The sequence below is a fragment of the Rhinoraja longicauda genome, chromosome 7, assembly GCF_053455715.1.
Source record: "Rhinoraja longicauda isolate Sanriku21f chromosome 7, sRhiLon1.1, whole genome shotgun sequence".
Classification (NCBI taxonomy): domain Eukaryota; kingdom Metazoa; phylum Chordata; class Chondrichthyes; order Rajiformes; family Arhynchobatidae; genus Rhinoraja; species Rhinoraja longicauda.
Window position 1 is genome coordinate 10,041,669 of NC_135959.1, and position 25,644 is coordinate 10,067,312.

Below are 25,644 nucleotides of genomic sequence, written 5' to 3' on the forward strand. Positions count from 1 at the left end.
AGTCTACCCCACGACAGAAGGGGGAGGAGTTCTTCAGTTCGAAAGCCACAGGGAAGAAGGATCTCCTGTGGCGTTCTGTACTGCATCTTGGTGGAACCAGTCTGGTGCCGAAGGGACTTGGGTTGACCAGTGTGTCACGAGGGTATAAGTAAAAGATCTAAGATCCAACATTCTGAAAAATAGCATTCATATCATATCATATCATCATATATATATACAGCCGGAAACAGGCCTTTTCGGTCCTCCCAGTCCGTGCCGCCCAGCGATCCCCGCACATTAACACTATTCTACACCCACTAGGGACAATTTTTACATTTGCCCAGCCAATTAACCTACATACCTGTACGTCTTTGGAGTGTGGGAGGAAACCGAAGATCTCGGAGAAAACCCACGCAGGTCACGGGGAGAACGTACAAACTCCTTACAGTGCAGCACCCGTAGTCAGGATCGAACCTGAGTCTCCGGCGCTGCATTCGCTGTAAAGCAGCAACTCTACCGCTGCGCTACCGTGCCGCCATGGAATTTTGGCCAATCTTTGGACTTTAGACTTTCGGGATACAGCGTAAAAACGGGCCCTTCGGCCCACCGAGTCCACGCTGACCAGTGATCACACCGTACACCAGCACTCTCCCACACTCCAGGGGCAATTTACAATTTACAGAAGCCAATTAACCTACAACCCTGTTTGCCTTTGGAGTGTGGGAGGAAACCGGAGAACCCGGAGAAAGCCCACATGGTCACAGGAAGAACATAGTCAGGATTAAACTCGGGTCTCGGGCGCTGCAAGGTGGCAACTCTACCGCTACGCCACTGTGCCACCCCACCTCAAACCAAATTTCAAAAAGAGGTTGAAGAAAGTCCTGACCCAAAACGTCGCCTAACCATCCCTCCACAGATGCTGCCTGACCCACTGAGTTCCTCCAGCACTTTGTGTTTTACTCAAGGTTCCAGCACATGCAGTTCCTTGTGTCTTCAGAAGGAACTAATCTGGCCATTATGGCATTACTGTTTCTGGAGCTACATGTGTGGGAATTGGCTGCCGTGTGTCCTACGTTGTAACGTTGACTCAAACTACCTCACTGGCTGTCAGCACCTTCTGACACAATGAAAAAGGGATTGATAAGTCGCTGTCTTCCTGTCCTCCTTCCCAGATCTCCCTCTATCTTCCTGTCCTCCTTCCCAGATCTCCCTCTATCTTCCTGTCCTCCTTCCCAGATCTCCCTCTATCTTCCTGTCCTCCTTCCCAGATCTCCCTCTATCTTCCTGTCCTCCTTCCCAGATCTCCCTCTATCTTCCTGTCCTCCTTCCCAGATCTCCCTCTATCTTCCTGTCAACTTTAGATAGCTCCTCTGTCCCTCCCTTCCCCTCCTGCTTCCCAGATCTCCCTCTATCTTCCTGTCTCCACCTATAACCTTCCTTTGTCCCGCCCCCCTGGCATCAGTCTGAAGAAGGGTCTCGGCCCGAAACGTCACCCATTCCTTCTCTCCCGAGATGCTGCCTGACCCGCTGAGTTACTCCAGCATTTTGTGAATAAATACCTTCGATTTGTACCAGCATCTGCAGTTATCTTCTTATACTATATATTGATAAGTCGCATCTCTTTTCTTTTCTACCTCATGCTCATTCACTTGCTAATACTAACATTGTCCCAGTGATTCCTACAAACTTTCATATACTTGCAGGGACCCTCACAAATACTGATATGTTCTCAAGGATTCATAAGTTCATGAGTTGTAGGAGCAGAATCAAGCCATTTAACCCATGAAGTCTACTCCGCCATTCAATCATGGCTGACCTATCTCTCCCTCCTAACCCCATTCTCATGCCTTCTCCCCATAACCCTTTGACACCTGTACTAATAAAGAACACATCAATCTCCACCTTAAAAATATCCATTGATGGCCTCCACAGCCTTCTGTGGCATTGAATTCCACAGATTCACCACCTTCAGAGTAAACTCTGTTGGAAGTCATTAAGTAGCTGAAAAGCATTGCTTGCATCCATCAGCCATCTTCAGGTGAAAGTTGCTCAGGACAATTCCTATTAATTTCCTATTTTATAAATTAACTATTATAAACAGGAAAAATGTTCCCGATGTTGGGGAAATCCAGAACATGGGGTCACAGTTTAAGAATAAGGGGTAGGCCATTTAGGACTGAGATGCGGAAAAACTTTTCCACCCAGAGAGTTGTGAATCTGTGGAATTCTCAGCCACAGAGGGCAGTGGAGGCCAATTCACTGGATGTTTTCAAGAGAGAGTTACTGTAGATTTAGCTCTGAGAACTAACAGAATCAAGGGATATGGGGAGAAAGCAGGAACGGGGTACTGATTCTGGATGATCAGCCATGATCATATTGAATGGCGGTGCTGACTCGAAGGGCCGAATGGCCTACTCCTGCACCTATTTTTTATCTTTCTATGTTTCTATGTTTAATCACATTAAATAACTTGGTCCACTCTTTGGGAGGATATGGAACTCCACTATCTTTAAAGGTGTTCAATAGTTCATAAAAGCCAGCTTTATGGATTAATTTTCTATGTTCCATAAACATAAGAATTACTGCTATTATCAGGCAACTGAACCACCCTACCAACAATTAAAGAGGTCCTGAGCTTCTACAGTTTACAGTTTAGTTTATTGTCAAATATATCGACGAGGTACAGTGAAAAGCTTTTGTTGCGTGCTAAGCAGTCAGAAGAAAGACAATACATGATTACAATCGAGCCGTTTACAGTCTATAGATAAATTATAAGGGAATAATGTTTAGTGCAAGGTAAAGCCAGCAAAGTCCGATCAAAGATAGTCCGAGGGTCACCAAAGAGGTAGATAGTAGTTCAGGACTCCTCAATGGTTGTGGTAGGATGATTCAGTTGTCTGACCTACCTCATTGGAGGTCATGAGGTACTATCTACCTCATTGGAGACCCTCAGACGATCTTTGATCTAACTTTACTGGACTTGGTCTTCCACTAAAATGTATTCACATTATTCCCTCTATCATTTATCTGTACAGTATGGATGGTTCGATTGTAAACATGGTATCTCAACTGCACGGAGGCAGAGAGGAAAGCTCTTCAGCGGGTAGTCCATAGAGCTCAGAGGACTATCGGAACACAGCTACCAGCCTTGGAGGGCATCTACAACACACGATGCCTCAGAAAAACCACCAGCATCTACAAAGACTCTTCACACCCCTGCAACAGTCTGTTCGAACTTCTGCCATCGGGCAGACGCTACAAGGCCTTCTACGCCCGCACCTTCAGACTCAGGAACAGCTTCATCCCCAGGGCCATAGCTGCTATGAGCCGGTCCTGCTGAGCCGGATGGTCACATCGCACAGTGAACTGGCACAGATCTACTTGCACTTTATTCTGTTTTAAAACTGTTCTAATTTGTTTTATTGGGTTGTTTAAATTAATACTGATTCGCTAATTAATTTATTGCATCGAATGGAAGTCGCATTCCCAATCTCGTTGTACCCCTGTACAATGACAATAAAGATATATTGTATTGTATTGTATTGTATTGTATTGTTTTTCCGTTGACAGGATATCAGGCAACAAAAGTTTCTCACTGGATTTGATACATGTGACATTAAACTGAACTGAAACTTAAACTCAACTTAATAATGTCCTAATGTAGAAACAAGGAACTACAGATGTTGGTTTACAAAAAACGACACAAAGTGCTAGAATAACTTGGCAGGTCAGGCAGTTCTCTGGAGAACTTGGATAGGTGACATTTCGGGTTGGGACCCTTCTTCAGACTGGGGTTTGGCGACCTGAAATGTCATCTCTCCATGTTCTCCAGAGATGCTGCCTGACCCGCTGAATTACTCCAGCACTTTGTAGTATAAGAAAATAACTGCAGATGCTGGTACAAATCGAAGGTATTTATTCACAAAAGACTGGAGTAACTCAGCAGGTCAGGCAGCATCTCAGGAGAGATGTAGCACTTTGGATGGGGTTTTTTCCCCTCATAATATCCAAGTAGTTTTCAGGCATCCCCTGGTGTTTGAACCTGACTCTGAAGCCTGCAATCCCCATGGTCAGTTCCTTGTCTGTTGCCTCTCCTCTTTTTTGAATCGCGAGCGGTGGATGAAACTGAAATCTTCTGGCCCTTTGCTGGACTAATTGAGAACATTCTTACTTACTTCCAATGCAAGAACTCTGCGGCTGCCAAAGCAACAGGTCTGTGCGCGGAGTAGACAAAATGGGACAACTGTTTGCAGTCTCCTGAAGACAACGCTTCGTCACAGTTCCTGCAGAAAATCAAGGTACAGGCAAGGTTAGGCAAGGTCTGTGTTGTAATTAGCACTTTTGGTTAAGTCTTTGTAACCTTCCGTAGCCATTACAAATGTGCACGGGAATTAAAATGCTACCTGCACCTAGGTGTGCGGGTCGAGGAGTTGGAGACGTGGGCCGCTGGAGGCCCTGCAGCAGCTGGGGGAATCGTGTGGACCGGGCGCCGGTGGAGGCCCCACAGAGGCCCAATGAGCGCTTGGATCGGACGCAGCTTGCAGCGGCACGGTACGGCAGCGGCCTGGACCGGTTGTGGAGGACACCAACAGCATCGCCAGGCCTGGCCAACCCCTACAACTCTGACCCAGTGCCCCCTCCAGGTTAACGGGCCATTCAGGCCAAGATAAGTACTCTTAAGAACTTTGAAACTGGGAGGGCCAGAAACTGTGTAGTGCCTGGGTGAAGTCTACTATTCTATCACTACAATCGTTGCACTTTTGTACTTATCTATGATTGTGCTTATCTATAGTATGATTTTACCGGACTGTATGCAAAATAATTAATTTCCCTGTACTTAGGTGCATGTGACAATAAAGTAGCACTGGAAGCATATGTTGAAAGACTGGAGCGACTAGGTTTGTATACACTGGAATTTAGAAGGATGAGAGATCTTATCGAAACGTATAAGATTATTAAGGGGTTGGACACGTTAGAGGCAGGAAACATGTTCCCAATGTTGGGGGAGTCCAGAACAAGGGGCCACAGTTTAAGAATAAGCGGTAGGCCATTTAGAACTGAGATGAGGAAAAACTTTTTCAGTCAGAGAGCTGTGAATCTGTGGAATTCTCTGCCTCAGAAGGCAGTGGAGGCCAATTCTCTGAATGCATTCAAGCGAGAGCTAGATAGAGCTCTTAAGGATAACGGAGTCAAGGGGTATGGGGAGAAGGCAGGAACGGGGTACTGATTGAGAATGATCAGCCATGATCACATTGAATGGCGGTGCTGGCTCGAAGGGCCGAATGGCCTCCTCCTGCACCTATTGTCTATTGTCTATTGTCTATCTATGATTGTGCTTATCTATAGTATGATTTTACCGGACTGTATGCAAAATAAATAATTTCACTGTACTTGGGTGCATGTGACAATAAAGTGTCATTGTCATTGTCAGTGGCATGTAAGTGCCCTAATCCAACTAGTCTCTTGGGTAAAATTGGATGGTGAGGAGTGTGTAGGAAAGAACTGCAGTTGCTGGTTTAAACCTAAGATAGACACAAAATGCTGAAGTAACTCAGCGGGGCAGGCAGCATCTCTGGAGAGAAAGAATGGGTGACGTTTCGGGTCGAGACCCCTCTTCAGACCGAATGGTGAGGAACTTGGTCAACTGGTTTTCCACAGGACAGAAGGGAATAGAAACTATTTTGAAGAAATACGCTCCGAGCATGAACATAGAGTTGCTGCCTTGCAGTGTCAGAGACCCGGGTTCGATCCTGACCACGGGTGCTGTCTGTACGGAGTTTGTACGTTCCCCCCGTGACCTGCATGGGTTTTCTCCAGGTGCTCGGGTAACCTTCCACACTCCAAAGACATGCATGTTTGTAGGTTTGATTCAATTGTAAATTGTCCTTAGTGTGCAGGATAGTGTTAGTGTATGAGATCGCTGGTTGGCGTGGTGTCGATGGGCCGAAGGGCCTGTTTCCGTGCTACATCTCCAAAGTCTAAAGTCTACACAGTGTTGCACATCATGGAAATTGTACAGATTTATGGCTTGATTTAATGTTTTTCCTGTAGCTGCTGCAACAGGTTGAGCTGATGCCTTACAGTGCCAGAAACCCATGACCGATCCTGACCTCGGCTGCTGCTTGTGTGGAGTTTGCAAGTTCTCCCTGTGACCGCGTGGGCTTCCTCCGCTATCCCAAGGACGTGCGGGTTTGTCGGTTCATTGGCCCTCTGTGAATTGCCGCTTGTATGTCGGGAGTGGATGCAAAAGTGGGTTAACATCGAACGAGTGTGAAATCAATGATCGGCGTGGAGTCGGTGGGCCAAAGGGCCTGTTTCCACACTGCACCTCTAAAATTAAAGCTAAAACTAAATCGGACTAACCCCCATTTTGTCAGACAATAATAAAAAGAAGAGGTGATTACTCACTGCACCATGAGAGTTAACACCTTAATTGCTTGTACAGCTACTTCACTTTCTTTGTCCAATGTCATTGACTTGATCCTATCCTATGGAAAAGAAATGTGACAGGTTTTCAATAGTTGATCTAAAAACCCCTTCCTCAAAAAACATCAGTGAATATGGTCTCCACTGTCGTGATTACATAAATAGTAACTTAGTGTTCAAATAATAATCCAATGATTGAACATACATTAATAATGTAACTTTTGTAACTTTGCCAGTGCCAAAACGTGGTGACACTTGTGTACTGCCTAGGTGAGGCATCACACAAGTAAAACTAGGTTAAACTACATGATTTTATCGGTTTGTAGGCAAAACAAAGCATTTCACTGCACCTAGATTCATGTGACAATAAAGCATCATTAATGATTATTTCTTAAATTCACTTTTTCATTTGCAGCTCATGCACAGATTAACTAATTGTGTAGGAGCCATTTACGCTTAATTTAGTTACTGTCATTGTATTATGGCTATGTTTAATATTTCTAGTTTCTGTCCTTTTTGCATGCATGTGGGTGTGGTTTGATATGTAATGGGGAGTGTCCACATGGGAGGAGGCTAACGTAGCAACAGAGATTGTGGGTCAGTTTAGTCTCGGAGGATGGAGAGAATACAGTTTTTTACCACGCTCGTGCCAGTCGCACTCACGTCTGCCACACTCACGTCTGCCACACTCATGACTGCCACACTCGCGCCAGCTACACTCACAAGGACCACACGGTAACGACTACACGATTTTTACTGTATTGTTTGAAGAAGAAACAGTTGATAAGAATGAAAAGTTATGAATTACTCTTTGATTCGTGCTACTTTAATAAAGACCAATTAATCAAGAAACAGCGTTTGGAAGATTTGTTTTTGTTATCTCAGAGTGCGGTGTGTGCATAAGCTGTACCTCCATTCCATCCCCGAGCAGTAATGGCCATCGAAGTTGGACTTTGAGAAGGTATAGAAACTGCCATTACAAATTGTATGCACTAACATACGAGATTAGGCTCAAAATGCTGGAGTAACTCAGCAGGTCAGGTATCATCTCTGGAGAAAAGGAATAGGTGACATTTCGGGTCGGAACCCTTCTTCAGATTGGAAGGGCTCAGTCTGAAGAAGGGTTCCGACCCGTAACGTCACCTATCCCTTTTCTCCAGAGGTGATACCTGAGTTACTCCAGCATTTTGTGGCTATCTTCGGTATAAACCAGCATCTGCAGTTCCTTCCTACACGCTAACTACCAGGTGAATAACCCCACTACCTTGGCCTGCACACATTGATGGAGCGATGGGATGAAAAAGATGACAACCTTCATCTAAATATCACTTTTACCACAGGAAAATATCCCTTCACACAAATGTTATCTGAACTCATGAGGATATGTTAGTGGTGGATTGGTCAAAGAGTTGTGTCTTAACAGACCATCTCAAAGGAGAAAGGGGGGAATATGGAGGGAGATCCAGAGCCAAGGGTCAAGGTAGCTGCAGACTTGGTCCCAGCTGTGGTGTCATTAAATTGGAAGTAACTTAGACGAGGGAATTAAAAGTAACATCTCCAAGGTTGCGGATGACACAAAGCTGGGTGGCGGTGTGAGCTGCGATGAGGATGCTGTGAGGCTGCAGGGTGACTTGGACAGGTTGGGTGAGTGGGCAGATGCATGGCAGATGCAGTTTAATATGGATAAATGTGAGGTTATCCAATTTGGTGGCAAGAACAAGAAGGCAGATTATTATCTGAATAGTGTCAGATGAGGAAAAGGGGAGGTGCAACGAGACCTAGGTGGCCTTGTACTTCAGTCCTGAAAGTAAGCATGCAGGTACAACAGGCAGTGAGGAAAGCTAATGGCATGTTGCCCTTCATTGAGGAGGATTTGAGTATTGGAGCCCTGGTGAGACCACACCTGGAGTATTGTGTGCAGTTTTAGTCTCCTAATTTGTGGAATGATATTCTTATTATTGAGGGAGTGCAGCGTAGGTTCACCAGGTTAATTCCTAGGATGGCGGGACTGACATATGATGAAAGAATGGATTGATTGGGCTTAGATTGGGCTTAGATTTTAGAAGGATGAGAGGGGATCTTATAGAAACATATACAATTCTTAAAGGATTTGAAAGGCTAGATGCAGGAAACATGTTCCCCGTGTTGGGGGAGTCCGGAACCAGGGGTCACATTTTAAGAATAAGGGGTCGGCCATTTAGGACTGAGATGAGGAAAAGCTTTTTCACCCAGAGTTGTGAATCTGTGGAAATCTCTGCCACAGAAGGCAGTGGAGGCCAATTTACTGGATGTATTCAAGAGAGAGTTAGATATAGCTCTTAGGGCGAATGGAATCAAAGAATATGGGGAGATAGCAAGAAACGGGGTATAGATTCTGGATGATCAGCCATGATCATATTGAATGGCAGTGCTGGCTCAAAGGGCCGAACGGCCTACTCCTGCACCTATTTTCTATGTTTCTATGTTTTTACACGTACGGTAAAAATAAGAGGGTGACCAGGGAGAAGGTAGGGTGGCTCATTGATAAAGGAGGGAATCTATACGGACTCACCTTGAAGCGACAGGTGAAGAGATCCATCTTTGTACAACACTCTTTGTCGGAGTACAAGTTGAGCAATCCAATCAGGCATTTCAATCTCACGTCACTTTGCTTTAAAAGAATGATAACATCAATGTTAGGAGGAAAGTAGTCAGGGTGCATTTTGCCTTCAGAGTAGATTTGATAATCTGAATGTCAACGATGTCCGTCCAGCTTTACATTTCACTCCTTTTCTGGAGTAACTCAGCGTGTCCAGGCAGCATCCCTGGAGAACATGGATAGGTGATGTTTCGGGTCGCAACACTCCTTCAGAGTGATTGTCGGGGGACGGGAAAGTTAGCTGAGAGAGAGGAGGGGCAGGACGGATGGCGGCCGGAAATAGGTGACCACTGGAGAGGGGGGTTATTTGGCGGGCAGTATATTGGACAATGACCGGGGATTAAGAGACTGATGTGAAAGTGAAATACTTTTTAAGGCCTGTTGGGTTTTTTTTCTCAGTAGGTGAATTTCACTCTTCAAGGAATGATTCTGCAGAATGAATCTATTTTCTTAAAAAACAAAATTGAAGAACAAAAGAATTGGAAGGATAAAGAGTTGCGAATTGTTAAGGTTTAGTTTAGTTTAGACATACAGCACGGAAAAAGGCCCTTCGGCCCACTGAGTCCGCGCTGATCCCCGTACATTGTCGAGGGACCATGTGCACATGAGGGACAATTTGCAATTTTACCAAAGCAAAATTAACCTGTAAACCTGTACATCTTTGGAATGTGGGAGTAAACGGTGGCAACACGGTGGCGCAGCGGTAGAGTTGCTGCCTTACAACGAATCCAGCGCCGGAGACACAGGTTCGATCCTGACTACGGGCGCCGTCTGTACGGAGTTTGTACGTTCTCCCCGTGACCTGCGTGGGTTTTCTCCGAGATCTTCGGTTTTCTCCAACACTCCAAAGACATACAGGTTTGTAGGTTAATTGGCTGGACAAATGTAAAAACTGTCCCTAGTGTGTAATGTGCGGGGATCGCTGGGCGGCGCGGACCCGGTGGGCCGAAGGGCCTGTTTCCACGCTGTATCTCTAAATCTAAATCTAAATTTAACCAGAGTACCTGTGGACAAACCCACGTGGTCACGGGGAGAACGTACAAACTCCATTCAGACAGCACCCGCAGTCAGGATCAAACCCGGGTCTCCGGCGCTGCAAGGCAGTGACTCAACCGCTGCTCCACCGTGCCGCCCCAAAAAAACATTCAACCACCGAGTTTAACAATTCCCAACCTTCTTTCCTCTCCATCTCTGGCTTTTGTCCAACAATCTGCCCTTCCACCTCTTTCGCTGACCACAAACAGGAACTACCCAAACAGTAGGACGCCACTTCAATCGTCTACTTTGAGCCGATCTATCCCATTGTTGAAAGACTGGAGCGACTAGGCTTGTATACACTGGAATTTAGAAGGATGAGAGGGGATCTTATCGAAACGTATAAGATTATTAAGGGGTTGGACACGTTAGAGGCAGGAAACATGTTCCCAATGTTGGGGGAGTCCAGAACAAGGGGCCACAGTTTAAGAATAAGGGGGAGGCTATTTAGAACTGAAATGAGGAAACACTTTTTCAGTCAGAGAGTTGTGAATCTGTGGAATTTTCTGCCTCAGAAGGCAGTGGAGGCCAATTCTCTGAATGCATTCAAGAGAGAGCTAGATAGAGCTCTTAAGGATAGCGGAGTCAGGGGGTATGGGGAGAAGACAGGAACGGGGTACTGATTGTGGATGATCAGCCATGATCACGGTGAACGGCAGTGCTGGCTCGAAGGGCCGAATGGCCTCTTCCTGCACCTATTGTCTATTGTTTATTATAAAAATAAAGCTTTTGCATAACCCCCCCCCCCCAGATTAATCGGAAAATATAACAGCATTCAAAGAGGACTGCGAGAAGAGCCATGGCGGACGGGAGAATTAATCAGTGTCCGTGCAAGGACCGGGCAAAGGACCGGTGAATATTGTAGATTGACTCACTTTGTCATGCAAAGTCCACCCCACATATTTCAAGTAGCTGTCAGTCAGAAAGCGATCGCTGCTGGTCTTCATCCAGATGCCTATTTCCTCGATACAAATAGCTCTGATTTCAAACAATGCATCACTGCAGGAAAATGGCAATCATATTTACGATAAATGACTGCAGCGTGCTTGCGTATCGCTTAAACACGACAGTCCAAAATTTAATATATATGTATATTACATGTTATGGAGAGACGGATGCAAAGACAGATAGCTCGGCAGATGTACAGTCAACCTTCATCGATACAAACACTTCAGAGTTGGGCCTGACCCTTAAAAAATCTTCAAAGAGTTTGGTCTTGTGTCTTGATTAAACGAGATGTGCAGGGTACGTTTTTTATTCACACAGAGGGTGGTGGGTGTCTGGGACATGCTGCTAGGGGTGGTGGGGGTGATGGTGGTGGAGGCAGACACGATAGTGGCGTTTATGAGGCTATTAGATCGGCACATGGATATGCAGGGAATGGAGGAATATTGATCATGAGCAGGGAGCTGAAATTAGTTTATCTTGGCATCATGTTCAGCTCGGACATCTTAGGCCGAAGGGTCTATTCTTGTGCTCGACTGTTCTATGCAGAAATAACAAAGATGCTGGTTATAACGCAAAGGGACAGAAAGTGCTGGAGTAACTCAAAAGGTCAGACAGCATCTCTGGAGAATATGGATAGGCGACGTTTTGGCTCAAGACCCTTCTTCAGACTGAAGCGCCACTCTTCTTCGGACCAAAACATCACCTATCCATGTTCTCCAGAGATGCTGTCTGACCTGCTGAGTTACTCCAGCACTTTCTGTCTCTCTATGGCTCTGTGTTCTACAACCAGTTGCTCTCCACTCCAAAGACGTACAGGTTTGTAGGTTAATTGGTTGGGCAAATGTAAAAATTGTCCCTGGTGTTAGTGTGCGGGGATCGCTGGGCAGTGTGGACCCGGTGGGCCGAAGGGCCTGTTTCTGCGCTGTATCTCTAAATTTAAATCTAAATCTAAAAAATCTGATGAATGATCAGACACAAAATGCTGGATTAACTCAGCGGGTCAGGCAGCATACCCGGAGAACATGGATAGGTGACATTTCGAGTCGGGACCCTTCTTCAGCCTGATTGAGGTCGGGGTGACGGGGGATGGGGAGGCGGGGAAAGAAAGCTGGAAGAGAGGTGGGGGCAGGGCAAAGTTATAAACAAGGGTCCCGACCCGAAACATCACCATGTTCTCCAGAGATGCTGCTGCATTGCTCCAGCACTCTGCGTCTTCTTTTGTAAACCAGCATCTGCAGCTCCTTTGGGTCTCCGATCAGTGATCTCTGAACTTTACGGTGCTCATTAACTTCACTTGAAACGGGCTGCCACATACCAACGTGGAATTAGCGAGGAAGAGGGTGTTGGGGCCAGGGTCCATTTCTGACAACCCTTTCCTCCTTGCCCCTTGCACATCTTTACTTTACTTTTTACTTTAAAGATACAGCACGGAAACAGGCCATTCGGCCCACCGAGTCCACACTGACCAGGGACCCACAAACACCAGCACTATCCTACCCTCGAGGAGAGAGTGGAGGATTTTACCGAAGCCAATTAACCTACAAACCTGCACTTTGGAATGTGGGAGGAAAACTGAACACCCGGAGAAAACCCACGCAGGTCACGGGAAGGATGTACAAACCCCGAACAGACAGTCAGGATGGAACCCGGGTCTCTGGCGGCGTAAGGCAGCAACTCTACCGCTGTGCCACCGTGCCACCTTATAGTACTGCGGATGTACTGTAGTACTAAGGGAAGGAGGAAGATTTAATTTCAACTCCTCGTGCAGTCGTGGAGTCCCCCACCTTGGACCCCTCATGAAGGTTGATTAATGGGCTAAATTCCACAGGCGGGAGAGAATCTATGCAAAGCGGATCCAGTCCTAACTGTACCCAGGGTCACACGCAGGTTTGGTTCCCTTCTACAGTATGCACAGCAGCTTGAAATTTATAGTGATTGGAATTACTTATCTTGTTCTCTATACTGGGGTATGGTCCTTGGTTAGGATGTTTCAAAAACATAATTCTTCCTTGTCATGGAAAATTCCGCCCCCCTCCCCCCCCCCCCGAGCTCCAAGGATTAAACCCGCGTCAGCTGCTGCCACAATTCTCCGTGACAATATCCGGCCCAGCATATTTCCCTGGAGAGAGGCTGCAGAGACTTCTTCAGTGTGCGTTCTCCAGGGAATCCGACTCGACAGTGATGGAGATCGAGGCTCCAGATACAAGCACGTCACGGTCAAGGCCATTCTAGAGAGAGGGAACATGTTCCCGTTCCATACAGCTCCCTCACACCCGGTGACATTGGACCGAACATGCTTCATCCTTTATATATATATATTTTTCTTAATGTTAATTTTCCTGCGTTATTTCAGTGAGCTCGCATTCCGAAGGCACAAAACTCTTTGCTCCCAGAGAGATTGTCCGTGCTAACTTACCGATATCGATGGACAAAGATTCCTTTAAAAATGGCATCCATCAGGTTTTCAATATTCCCCTGCTTCTCTAAAATCTGGAAGAATAAGGGTAAATAGTCAGTTCAGTTCAATTTATTTTTATTGTGAGGTGAAATTTCATGTATTTTGTGTTCTTTATGAAGGTTGGCAGATCAATTTCGTACAGCATAAAGCTGTGGTAACTCAAATTTCACTGCACCTTAATTGACACACGTGACAATAAATTGATCTTGAAATCTTGAAATCTCTATTGGTTGCGTGCTAAACAATCAGCGGAAAGTCAATACATGGTTACAATCGAGCCATTTACAGTGTGTAGATACAGGGTAAGGGAATAACGTTTCATGCAAGGTAATGCTGATCAAAGATAGTCTGAGGGTCATCAATGAGGTAGATAGTTGCTCAGGACTGCTCTCTGGTTGTGGTAGGATGATTCAGTTAGAAACATAGAAACATAGAAAATAGGTGCAGGAGTATGCCATTCGGCCCTTCGAGCCTGCACCGCCATTCAATATGATCATGGCTGATCATCCAGCTCAGTAACCTGTACCTGCCTTCTCTCCATACCCCCTGATCCCTTTAGCCACATGGGCCACATCTAACACCCTCTTAAATATAGCCAATGAACTGGCCTCAACTACCTTCTGTGGCAGAGAATTCCACAGACTCACCACTCTCTGTGTGAAGAAATGTTTTCTCATCTCGGTCCTAAAAGACTTCCCCCTTATCCTTAAGCTGTGACCCCTGGTTCTGGACTTCCCCAACATCGGGAACAATCTTCCTGCATCTAGCCTCTCCAACCCCTTAAGAATTTTATATGTTTCTATAAGATCCCCCCTCAGTCTTCTAAATTCCAGCGAGTATAAGCCTAGTCTATCCAGTCTTTCTTCATATGAAAGTCCTGCCATCCCAGGGATCAATCTGGTGAACCTTCTCTGTACTCCCTCTAAGGCAAGAATGTCTTTCCTCAGATTAGGAGACCAAAACTGTACACAATACTCCAGGTGCGGTCTCACCAAGGCCCTGTACAACTGCAGCAGAACCTCCCTGCTCCTATACTCAAATCCTCTTGCTGTGAATGCCTGATAACAGCTGGGAAGAAATATCCCTGAATCTGGAGGTGTGCGTTTTCACACTTCAATACCTTTTGCCCGATGGGAGAGGGGAGAAGAGGGAGTGGCCAGGGTGCCTATTGTCCTTGATTATGCTGCTAGTCTTGCCGAGGCAGTGTGAGTAAATACCCATTAGACCCTGAGAAAGGAAAAGAATCCCAGCCCACATTCACCGTGTGACCTTTGTAAGAAAATAAAACACTTGGCCATTGTATTTCCACGCAGTGGGTGCTTTAGCATTGGAGGATCCTGCGAGTCAGAATCCAGGAGCATCTCTGCACCTGAGGTTCCTACCTCTGGTCAGATTTCCCACCATGTTGCACCTTCCTTCCATTTCCTTATCTCCCTTTATAACGTATCCAAGGTGCTTGGACCATTACGTGAGTTCAAATCCCATGAAAATGGACGATGGGAAATGCAAATAAAATTAACTCAACTTCGAATAAAAAGAAAGACACTTTGAGTCATTGCGACCAATTATCTGGGTGTCATAAAAAAACTCTTGGGTGCCCCAATGTCCTTCATGGAAGGAAATCTCCCATCGTTTTCCGGTCTGGATCATGTGTGACTTCCAGACCAAGAGTCAATGGCCCCAGAATTTGTACAGCTCAGAATCAGGACCTTCCGCCCACATTATCCATGTCGACCAAGATAGCATTCTGAGCTCGTCCCATTTGCCTGTTTTGGCCCATCTCAACCCTTCCTATCTTTTAAAAATCACAATTGTATCTGCTACAGGTGGCAATGAGGTTGACTCTCAACTCCCTCTGAAGTGGTCCAGGAAAACACTGTTCAAAGCAAATGAGGAATCGACAATGAATGCTGACCTGACCATGCCTGTGATCTCCATATCCCATGAACAGATAATGAATATTGAGTGGCCAAATGGCCATTCAACCTGAGAAGGCATCCCATCAAATGCTGCCTGACACATAATGATGGCCTATTTTTATTTACATTCATTCTTTGAAGGTGGATGTTGGGGGAATGTAGCATTCATTGTACTCTCTCAGTTGGGATGTTGTCAGGTGACAATTTCCTCTTGACCCCATTGCAAGTAATGCTTTCTGACGCTGGTGTACTTACCCGAGAGTCAACTGAAGCAGTGTGAGTGTGGAGACACTAACAAGCCAAACTGGGTAAGGACACCTGGTCTACTGCCCGAGAGAACCTCCAGTTTTTACGATTATCCCTTGGTTTTACTTCAGTCTAGTTTTAGTTTAGAGATACAGCTTTGAAACAGGCCCTTCAGCCTCTCTGAGTCCAACCCGACCACGCTTACACTAGTTCTATCATAAACATCAGGAAGAATTAACCTACAAACCTGCACGTCTTTGAGTGTGGGAGGAAACCGGAGCATCCGGAGAAAACCCACATGGTCACAGGGAGAAAGTACAAACTCCATACAGACAGCACCCATAGTCCGGATCGAACCCGGGTCTCTGGCGCTGTAAGGCAGCAACTCTACCGCTGCGCCACCGTGCCGCTCAAACCTTGCTCAGACAAAATGTTTTTATTCCCACAATTTCCGTTTTACCTCAATTGCAAAGTTGCCAAATTTCACGTGGTGTTAAGTATCCATCCAGATATCGGACTCAAAGTGCAATGACAAGGCAACAATAGTACAGACTCCAAAATCTGCACAAACATACTAACCACACTAGGTGCAGAAAAGCTCTTCTATCGGTCAACTGAAAATCTGATCGGTCATGCTCCTGCCAGCCATGTAGACTTGGATTTTACCACCATGGGTAGCGTTATAACCTTTACCCTGTATCTGTACACTGTGGACGGCTTGATTGTAATCATGTATTGTCTTTCCGCTGACTGGATAGCGCGCAACAAAAAAGCTTTTCATTGTATCTCACTACACGTGACGATAAACTAAACTAAACTTGCTTTTGGTTGATTGTTTAGTTCATTTACTTTAGAGACACAGCGCAAAAACAGGCCCTTCGGCCCACCGAGTCGGCGCCGACCAGTAATCCCAGCACATTAACACTACCCTACACACACACTAGGGACAATTTTACATTTTTATGGCAAGCCAATTAACCTTCAGGAATCCGAAGATCTCAGAGAAACCCCATGCAGGTCACGGGGAGAAAGTACACACTCCGTACAGACAAGCACCGGTAGTCAGGATTAAACTCGGGTCTCTGGCGCTGTAAGGCAGTAGCTCTACCGCCACGCCCTATTGATTGATTGAATGATTGAAAAATACAGCATATGTGGTTACAGGTGAGTTATTCTGCAGTCAGTATGAAGCCGTCCGTGAGGGGGGATGTAAACAGACAACGTTCAGAATGAAGGAGGATTCCGATGCAAAACATTATCTGTCCATTTCCCTCCAAAGATTAGTCTTTAGACTTTAGATACAGTGTGGCAACACGCCCTTCGGCCAAACCAGTCTTCGCCGACCAGCGATCCCCGCACACTAGCACTATCCTACACACTAGGGATCATTTACAATTTTACTGAAGCCAATTAACCTACAAACCTGTACGTCTTTGGAGTGTAGGAGGAAACCGGGAGCACCCGGAGAAAACCCACACGGTCACAGGGAAAACGTACAAACTCCGTACAGACGGCACTCGCAGTCGGAATCGAACCCGGGTCTCTGGCCCTGCAAGGCAGCAACTCTACCACTGCGCCACCCTGCCGCCCCAGATGCAGCCAGACCCACCGAGTTCCTCCAGCACTTTGTGTTTTGCCCAAGATCCCGGCATCTGCAGTTCCTTGTGTCTCCTCCAACACTTTGTGTTTTGCCCAAGATTCCGGCATCTGCAGTTCCTTGTGTCTCCTCCAACACTTTGCTTTGTAGTCAAGTCGTTTCGTTTAAAAACCTGGAGGGGACGCCAAATTAAATTTCCACGAGGAAAATGGAAATTAAGAAAACTTCCCACCTCTCCCTTCTTCTGCAACAATGCTTCCAGTCCTCCTCGGTTGTGACTTCTGTTACTCTTCTCCACTTCACACTGTCGCTGGGTGTTGTGCAACTGTACCCTCAGACTCAGGGACACATTGATTAAAGCCGTCATTAATTTCATAGCTTGAAAGAACGGGAAATCCCCAATTAGAATGAGCTTGGTAAATGCGGACACAACCTCAAGGACATAACCACCACAGACTCTGTACAAGATGGCCTTGAGATTTCATGGTGCAGTCACGTACAGGTCCACCACCAATTTTCCGGCATCCTTTCTGGATTATTAGTTTCGCCGGACCAACAGAGGTCGTGGCCTCCGAGCAGAGTCCAACGGTACCGGAAGGGTCCGCCTAGGCAGCCGGGGAGACGATTATTAAGGGGTTGGACACGTTAGAGGCAGGAAACATGTTCCCAATGTTGGGGGAGTCCAGAACCAGGGGCCACAGTTTAAGAATAATGGGTAGGCCATTTAGAACAGAGATGAGGAAAAACGTTTTCAGTCAGGGAGTTTGTAAATCTGTGGAATTCTCTGCCTCAGAAGGCAGTGGAGGCCGATTCTCTGAATGCATTCAAGAGAGAGCTGGATAGAGCTCTTAAGGATAGCGGAGTCAGGGGGTATGGGGAGAAGGCAGGAACGGGGTACTGATTGAGAATGATCAGCCATGATGACATTGAATGGCGGTGCTGGCTCGAAGGGCCGAATGGCCTACTCCTGCACCTATTTGTCTATACCGACCCGCAAAGTTGGCCGAGGAAGTCGGTTTTGGAAACGGATCTGCTCGCTCTGGCCGGGCCGGAGTTCCAGAGCCCCGGCCGCAGGGGGTAAATCCGATCGGCCGTTCAAGTCGGCTGAGGAATGGACCGCCGGCTCTGTCCGGGCCGGAGTTTCAGAGCTCCGTATAGACAGCACCCATGGTCAGGATCGAACCCGTGTCTCTGGCGCTGTGAGGCAGCAACTCTACCGCTGCTCCACCGTGCCCACCCACCGATTCTCCCATCCTTATGGTGGGACGTTCACGGTGTGTGCGTTCTTTACTACTTTCTGTTTTTTGTCTCAGGCATCCTGGATGCTACCTGACTTCATGGCAACGTGAAATACTCTCACCTGCGAGCGTACTTGTGTGTCGGAATGCCCGCACCTGAGAGTCGGAGAGGCCGGCTAGGAGGGAGATCACTGTATCCATCAGGTATTCATCGTGTACGATGGTGTACTGACAATGCCGAATCAACACAGAGAGGAATTCACAGAAGTTGGACTTGAACCTCTTCCAATAGGGTCCCGACATTGTCAGGGGGTAATCTCCACTGTCCTGTCGAGAAAACAGGAGATAACAAGGATCAGCCAATGCAGAGGATGAACTGACATCTCAACAGTTAGGACACACTGGAAGGTTTAGTTTAGTTTGGACAGACAATGCGGAATCAGGCCCTTCGGCCCACCGAGTCCGCGTCGACAAGCGATCCCCTCACACTAACACTACCTTAGTGTCTAGGGATTGTCCTAGGGCCAATTTACAATTATACAAAGCCAATTAGTCTACAAACCTGTACGTTTTTGGTGTGTGGGAGGAAACCCATGATCCCAGTGTAAACCCACACAGGTGAACGTACAAACTCCATACAGGCACCACCCGTGGTCAGGATCGAACCCGGGTCTCTGGGGCTGTAAGGCAGCAACTCTACCGCTGCACCACCCTGTCGCCACATGTTCTCCTTAGCAAGAAATAAGTTTGAGGGGCCGTTTCACAGAGGTGTACAAGATTATGGCTGGTGCGGAAACAGCCAAAGTCTAGAGAAGTTGGCAACATTCACAGACGGCTCAACGACCAGATTATTGGATGCAAATTTAGCATTTGGACAAAGGATACCATGAAGGATACAAGGAAGAGGAGTGTAAAATGAACCTTTTCTGCTCAGAGAGTAGTTTGGGTGTGGAACCTAATGGGTAACTGTCCAGATTCTGGGACTGTTTCTTCCCAGCTGTTTCCAGATTCAGGGACCGTTTCCTCTCAGCTGTTATCAGGCAACTGAACTATCCTCTCATCACATAGAGTGCGGTCCTAACCTCCCACCTACTTCCATTTATACTGATCCTACAGTAGTCCCACTAAATCCTACTTCTGCCTGTGCTTTAGTACAGCTCTCCCAAACCTTCTCTTCACCTTCCTCCCTCCAAGAGTTGAACAACCTCAGCTTCTCTATTGTAAACTAATCATTCATCCTTGGGTCCATTCTGTAAACAAAATGTGTAGGAAGGAACTGCAGATGCTGGCTTACACCGAAGATAGACACAAAATGCTGGAGTAACTCGGCGGGACAGGCAGCATCTCTAGACAGAAGGAATGGGTGACGTTTCAGGTCTGAAGAAGGGTCTTATCCTGAAAAGTCACCCATTCCTTTTATCCAGAGATGACAATAGACAATGGACAATAGGCAATGGTGCAGGAGGAGGCCATTCGGCCCTTCGAGCCAGCACCGCCATTCAATGTGATCATGGCTGATCATTCTCAATCAGTACCCCGTTCCTGCCTTCTCCCCATACCCCCTGACTCCGCTATCCTTAAGATGCTGCCTGTTCTGCTAAGTTACTCCAGAATTATTTTGTCTACCATTCTGTAAACCTTTTCTTTACTATCTCCAGGAACTTTAGTTTAATCTTAGTTTAGAGATACAGCACGGCAACAGACCATTCGGCCCACTGAGTCTGCGTCGACCAGTGATGCCTGCATACTAATACCATCCAGCACACACCAAAGACAATTTACAATTTTACCAAAGCCATTTAACCTACAAATCTGTACGTCTTTGGAGTGTGGGAGGAAACCGGAGCACACGGAGAAAACCCACGACCTTCTGAGAGCCCGGTGATAAAAATTGGATGCAACACTCCAGCTGCCCTCAAAATATTTTGTGTCTTTAAAAAATTTAGTTCTGGTAAAAGCTCATCGAGTCTAAACGCTAACTGGCTTCACTTTCCTCTGGTGTTGACTGATCTGCCGAGCAATATAAAACACAGATCACTGCGCTCAACAGAAAATGGGAACAAAAGTTTCCCCATGGGGGGGGGAAATAAAAACGGAGGTTGAAAACAAGAGAAAGAGTGGAATTCAGACAATGTCCTGGTACCAGTTCAAGTGGCCATGTCACGTTCAAGATCCAGGGATATACTATGAACTTCTTGTACTGCAACCCAGTCTCCTGCAGAAAGAAATAAAGGTTAGGAAGAATTTCAAAAACAATGCTACGTCAGGTTTTTTTTTAAAGCGTCTAATTTTCAATAAATACTTTTCAAGTTCTTTAAGGGTTTTAGCTTTTAGGGTTTTTTAAAATTTTATAGATACAGGGCGGGAACAGGCCCTTCGGCCCACCGAGCTCGCACCCACCAGCGATCCCCACACATTAACACTATCCTACACACACGAGGGACAATTTTACATGTATACCAAGCTAATTAGCCTACAAACATGCACGTCTTTGGAGTGTGGGAGGAACCCGAAGATCTCGGAGAAAACCCATGGGGTCACAGGGAGAACATGCAAACTCCGTACAGGCAGCACCCATAGTCAGGATCGAACCCGGGTCTCCAGCGCTGTAAGGCTACGTTACTCCAGAATTATTCCTGAGCTGTAAATTGTCTTTAGTGTGTGCTGGATAGTATTCTGGTGTGCCACCGTGCCACCTGGTTTGTGGCTGATATAACTGAAGAATATAAAAACATAGAAAATAGGTGGAGGAGTAGGCCATTCGGCCCTTCGAGCCTGCACCGCCATTCAATATGATCATGACTGATATAGGTCCCACATTCTTAGACACATCAAAATGATTTAGTCACATCAAACATAGATATGGTAAAATGCATGGCATCTTTTGCAGATAGGGGATATCAAAAACTAGAGGGCATAAGTTTAAGGTGAGAGAGGAAAGATTTAATAGGAATTTCAAAGGGCAAGTTTTCCACACAGAGGACGATGAGTATATGGAAGGAGCTAACAGAGGAAGTAGTTGAGGCAGGTACAATAACAACGTTTAGAAGACATTTGGACAGGTACATGGATGGGAATGGATTAGAGGGATATGGGCCAAATGGAGGTAACTGTGACTGACTTAGACGGGGCCAGAGGCAGGCATTTGGCCCACATCCTTCCAAACCTATCTTATCCATGTGCCTGTGTAAATGTTTCATGAACGTTGCGATTGTGCCTGCGAATGCAAGAAGATGCACTCCCTTGGCGACACCAGTGTGGCTCCACCGCTACAGGTCCAGCCGTGACATTTGTCCAGGCAAGCTGTCCGAAGTGCAAGTTCTGATGGGAAACTGACGCTTATCCAGCATTCACTCCCACGGCGTGTGTGGGAGAGAGGATTGAATATACAGCTCAGGAATGAAAACCGTGTTTTAAAATCAATCTCAAAAACCTTATCTCACCTCATCAAATTCCTCAGTCATTTTTCTCCTAATGTCAGGACTATGCATATTTTGAAAAACCTCAGCTGTAACCATTCCTGCGACAACAGGGGGAAAAAAAACACTTAGAATAAAATACATTACTTCAAAATATTCATGCATGAAATACATTACATTTTGAAAAACGAAATGTTCTCATAAAGCAGAATGTATAAATAATAGATTGCCCGCTCTCAGACCGACCAGTGGACAGGAATCCAAAGTAACCAGATTAACCCATTGTGCCTGCCCCAGAGAGTTGTGTATCAGAGACTCCAGTTCCAGTCCAGTTTATTGTCACGTGTACCGAGGTACAGTGAAAAGCTTTTGACTCCAATTCCGGGCAACTTTGTATTGTGCGACCCATCCAGATTTGGGCTAACAATCGTGGTTTTGGGCCACCGTCCTGTCTCACATTCAGAATCATGTCAGTTTATTGTCATAGACACTGGGCTGCAACGAAGTTCCTTATTCACATGAAGCTCACACCGTAACAGGACACATACTGTAATGATAAATGCAACAATAAATACAAAACTGATGCGCTACAATGCCGAGAACTATATTCTGCAATCTGCATCTTCCTCATTGCTCATGGAGTCACAGAGTCACAGAGTCGTAGAGTCATAGAGTCGTGGAATCATAGAGTCTGGAAACAGACCCTTCGGCCCAACTTGCCCACACTGACCAATATGTATTAAGGGGTTGGACACGTTAGAGGCAGGAAACATGTTCCCAATGTTGGGGGAGTCCAGAACAAGGGGCCACAGTTTAAGAATAAGGGGTAGGCCATTTAGAACTGAGATGAGGAAAAACTTTTTCAGTCAGAGAGTTGTGAATCTATGGAATTCTCTGCCTCAGAAGGCAGTGGAGGCCAATTCTCTGAATGCATTCAAGAGAGAGCTGGATAGAGTTCTTTAAGGATAGCGGAGTCAGGGGGTATGGGGAGAAGGCAGGAACGGGGTACTGATTGAGAATGATCAGCCATGATCACATTGAATGGCGGTGCTGGCTCGAAGGGCCAAATGGCCTCCTCCTGCACCTATTGTCTATTGTCTATGTCCCATCTACACTATTGTACATATTACATAGAACATAAAAGAGCACACCACTAATGTTGGCGCCGAACATGATGCCAACTTAAACTGATCTCAGCTGCCTGTACACGATCCATATCCCTCTGTACCCAGCACTTCCATGTGCCTACCCAAAAGCCTCTTAAACGCCACTATCGTATCCGCTTCCACCACCATCCCTGGCAGTGCGGTCCAGGCCCCCACCAATCTCAGTGTAAAAAAAACTTGCCCTGCACACCTCCATTACAACTTTCCCCCTCTCACCTTATAGCTATGCCTCTAGTTTGGGATATTTCCACCCTTGAGTTTAAACTGATTGTATCTACGCGTGGTATATTCACCGCTGTGCCACCGGGTGGCGTCGTCAGCAATGGCTGCCTCGCCAACGGTCTATGTCCTTTTGTCTTTTTTGTTATTTTTAGTGCGTTTTTAAAAGTTTGTGTTAATGTTCTCTGGTTTGTTTTATGTGGGGGGTGGGGGAGGGGATCGGGGGGGGGGGGGTTTCAACCTCTCCAACCAGCATCTACCTGATCTATTCCTCTCATAATTCGAATCATGAATAGACTTTAGACTTTTTGAGGTGCAACACGGAAACAGGCCCTTCTTCCTGCCGTGTCATAAAGAGAATTAGCCCTTAGGGCTAAAGGAATCATGGGATATGGGGAAAAAGCAGGAATGGGGTACTGTTTGCCGGAGATGCGATTGTTTTCCGGATCGTATCTCCGGTCATTTTGCGGCCTAATATCATGGAGCTGGCAGTCTCGGGTAGAGACTGACGTTGGGAATCTCCAAAGTCTCAGGAGGTTCGACTAGCCCCGACCCGGGGTCCAATTGCCTGTCGCGGGGGAGCTGAGATCCCCCCAATGCGGGAGCTTGATCGCCCCAACGCGGAGGGCCCGACCGCCGGCTATGGGAGCCAAGATCGTCCCGTCAACGGAAGGCTCGAGGCCCTCGACCACGATGCGGGAGGACAAACAAGGAAAGAGATTGAACTTTGTTTTTCGCCTTCCATCACAGTGAGAAATATGAAGGAGTCACTGTGGTGGAATTATCGTGTTAAAATGTATTTTGTGTGTCTTGTTGCTTTTTATTGGCATAACTGTATGGCAAATCAAATTCCTCAAATGTTGCAAAACATACTTGGCTAATAAAGTATGATTATGATTATATCAAATCTGTTTGGGTAAACATGCAAAATAGCTTTTTACTGTAACAATAATACACCTGAACCCAAATGGTGAGAGCAAAACAGCAATATGGTGCAAGATTATAGTGCAATCTGAACTAGTTCTTAAAAACTTAATTAAAGTAAAGTGACAAATATCTGAATGAGATCCAGTTAAGAGTGAGAGTGAGTGACAATAGACAATTGACAATAGGTGCAGGAGTAGGCCATTCGGCCCTTCGAGCCAGCACCGCCATTCAATGTGATCATGGCTGATCATTCTCAATCAGTACCCCGTTCCTGCCTTCTCCCCACACCCCCTGACTCCGCTATCCTTAAGAGCTCTCTCTAGCTCTCTCTTGAATGCATTCAGAGAATTGGCCTCCACTGCCTTCTGAGGCAGAGAATTCCACAGATTCACAACTCTCTGACTGAAGTGGCAGCACAACCGGGGAAGGGAATGTGAAAGAGGTGATGGATTCAGGAGTCTGAGAGCTGTGAGGAAAGAAACTATTCTGAAGTCTAGACACCCGAGTGCTCAAGATCTTCCATCATCTCCCAGAAGGCAACAGTGGTGCAGTGGTAGAGATGCTGCCTTATAGCGCCAGAGAGCCGGATTCGATCCTAGCTACGGTTGCTGTCTGTACAGTGTTTTTGAATGTTCTCCCTGTGACTGCCTGAGGTTTCTCCGGGTGCTCCGGGTTACTCCCAGACATTCCTAAGACATCCAGATGTGTAGGAAAATAACTGCAGATGCTGGTTCAAATCGATGGTAGACACAAAATGCTGGAGTAACTCAGTGGGTCAGGCAGCATCGCAGGAGATTAGGAATGGGTGACGTTTCGGGTCGAGACCCTTCTTCAGATTGATCAAGAGAGGGTCTCGACCCAAAACATCACCCATTCCTTCTCTCCTGAGATGCTGCCTGACCCACTGGGTTGCTCCAGCATTTTGTGTCTACCTAAGACGTCCAGGTTTGTAGGTTAATTGGCTTCTGTGAATTGTGCCTGGAGTGTAGGATAGAGCTAGTGTATGGGGAGACTGTTGGTCGGTGAGGACTCGGTGGGCCTGTTTCCACGCTGTATCTCTGAACTAAAGAGAAGAGGAAATAGTCAGTGTGACCGGCATCCTCGACGATACTTCCACCCTTCCTAGTGCAATGCACTGTGGACTGAGTGGAAGGAAGGTGACAAGCCTGTGATGGACTGGGCTGTGTTCACCACTCTCAGCAGGTTACGGCAATCAAAAGAATAGCAGCTGCCATACCAGGCTGAGATGCATCCTGGCATTATACCTTCTGCAGCACATCTGAAGAGGACCGAGAGAATATGGCGCCTGGTTAGGACAAGTCAAATGGAGTGATGGAAAGAATCTCTACTGAATGGCCAACATTTTGGGACATTGTGACCATTTTGAACTGCTGTTCGAGCTTTTGTTCTTCGATAGAGGAGCTCAGTT

The 25,644-nt window shown here is 46.4% G+C and overlaps 1 protein-coding gene across 3 annotated transcripts in view; it reads right to left on the reverse strand.

Annotated features, from left to right (window-relative positions):
• LOC144595065 (cohesin subunit SA-2) overlaps positions 1–25,644 on the reverse strand; it is a 107,433-nt gene that overhangs the window by 55,152 nt on the left and 26,637 nt on the right. For all 3 annotated transcript variants that reach the window (XM_078402069.1, XM_078402067.1, XM_078402068.1), the window contains exons 6-14: positions 21,928–22,004; positions 20,628–20,699; positions 18,607–18,811; positions 17,479–17,624; positions 13,443–13,516; positions 10,954–11,077; positions 8,957–9,055; positions 6,388–6,467; positions 4,155–4,262 (exon numbers count right to left, since the gene is read on the reverse strand). In XM_078402069.1, the coding sequence (XP_078258195.1) occupies positions 4,155–4,262; positions 6,388–6,467; positions 8,957–9,055; positions 10,954–11,077; positions 13,443–13,516; positions 17,479–17,624; positions 18,607–18,811; positions 20,628–20,699; positions 21,928–22,004 (985 nt within the window). The remainder of the gene's footprint in view (positions 1–4,154; positions 4,263–6,387; positions 6,468–8,956; positions 9,056–10,953; positions 11,078–13,442; positions 13,517–17,478; positions 17,625–18,606; positions 18,812–20,627; positions 20,700–21,927; positions 22,005–25,644) is intronic.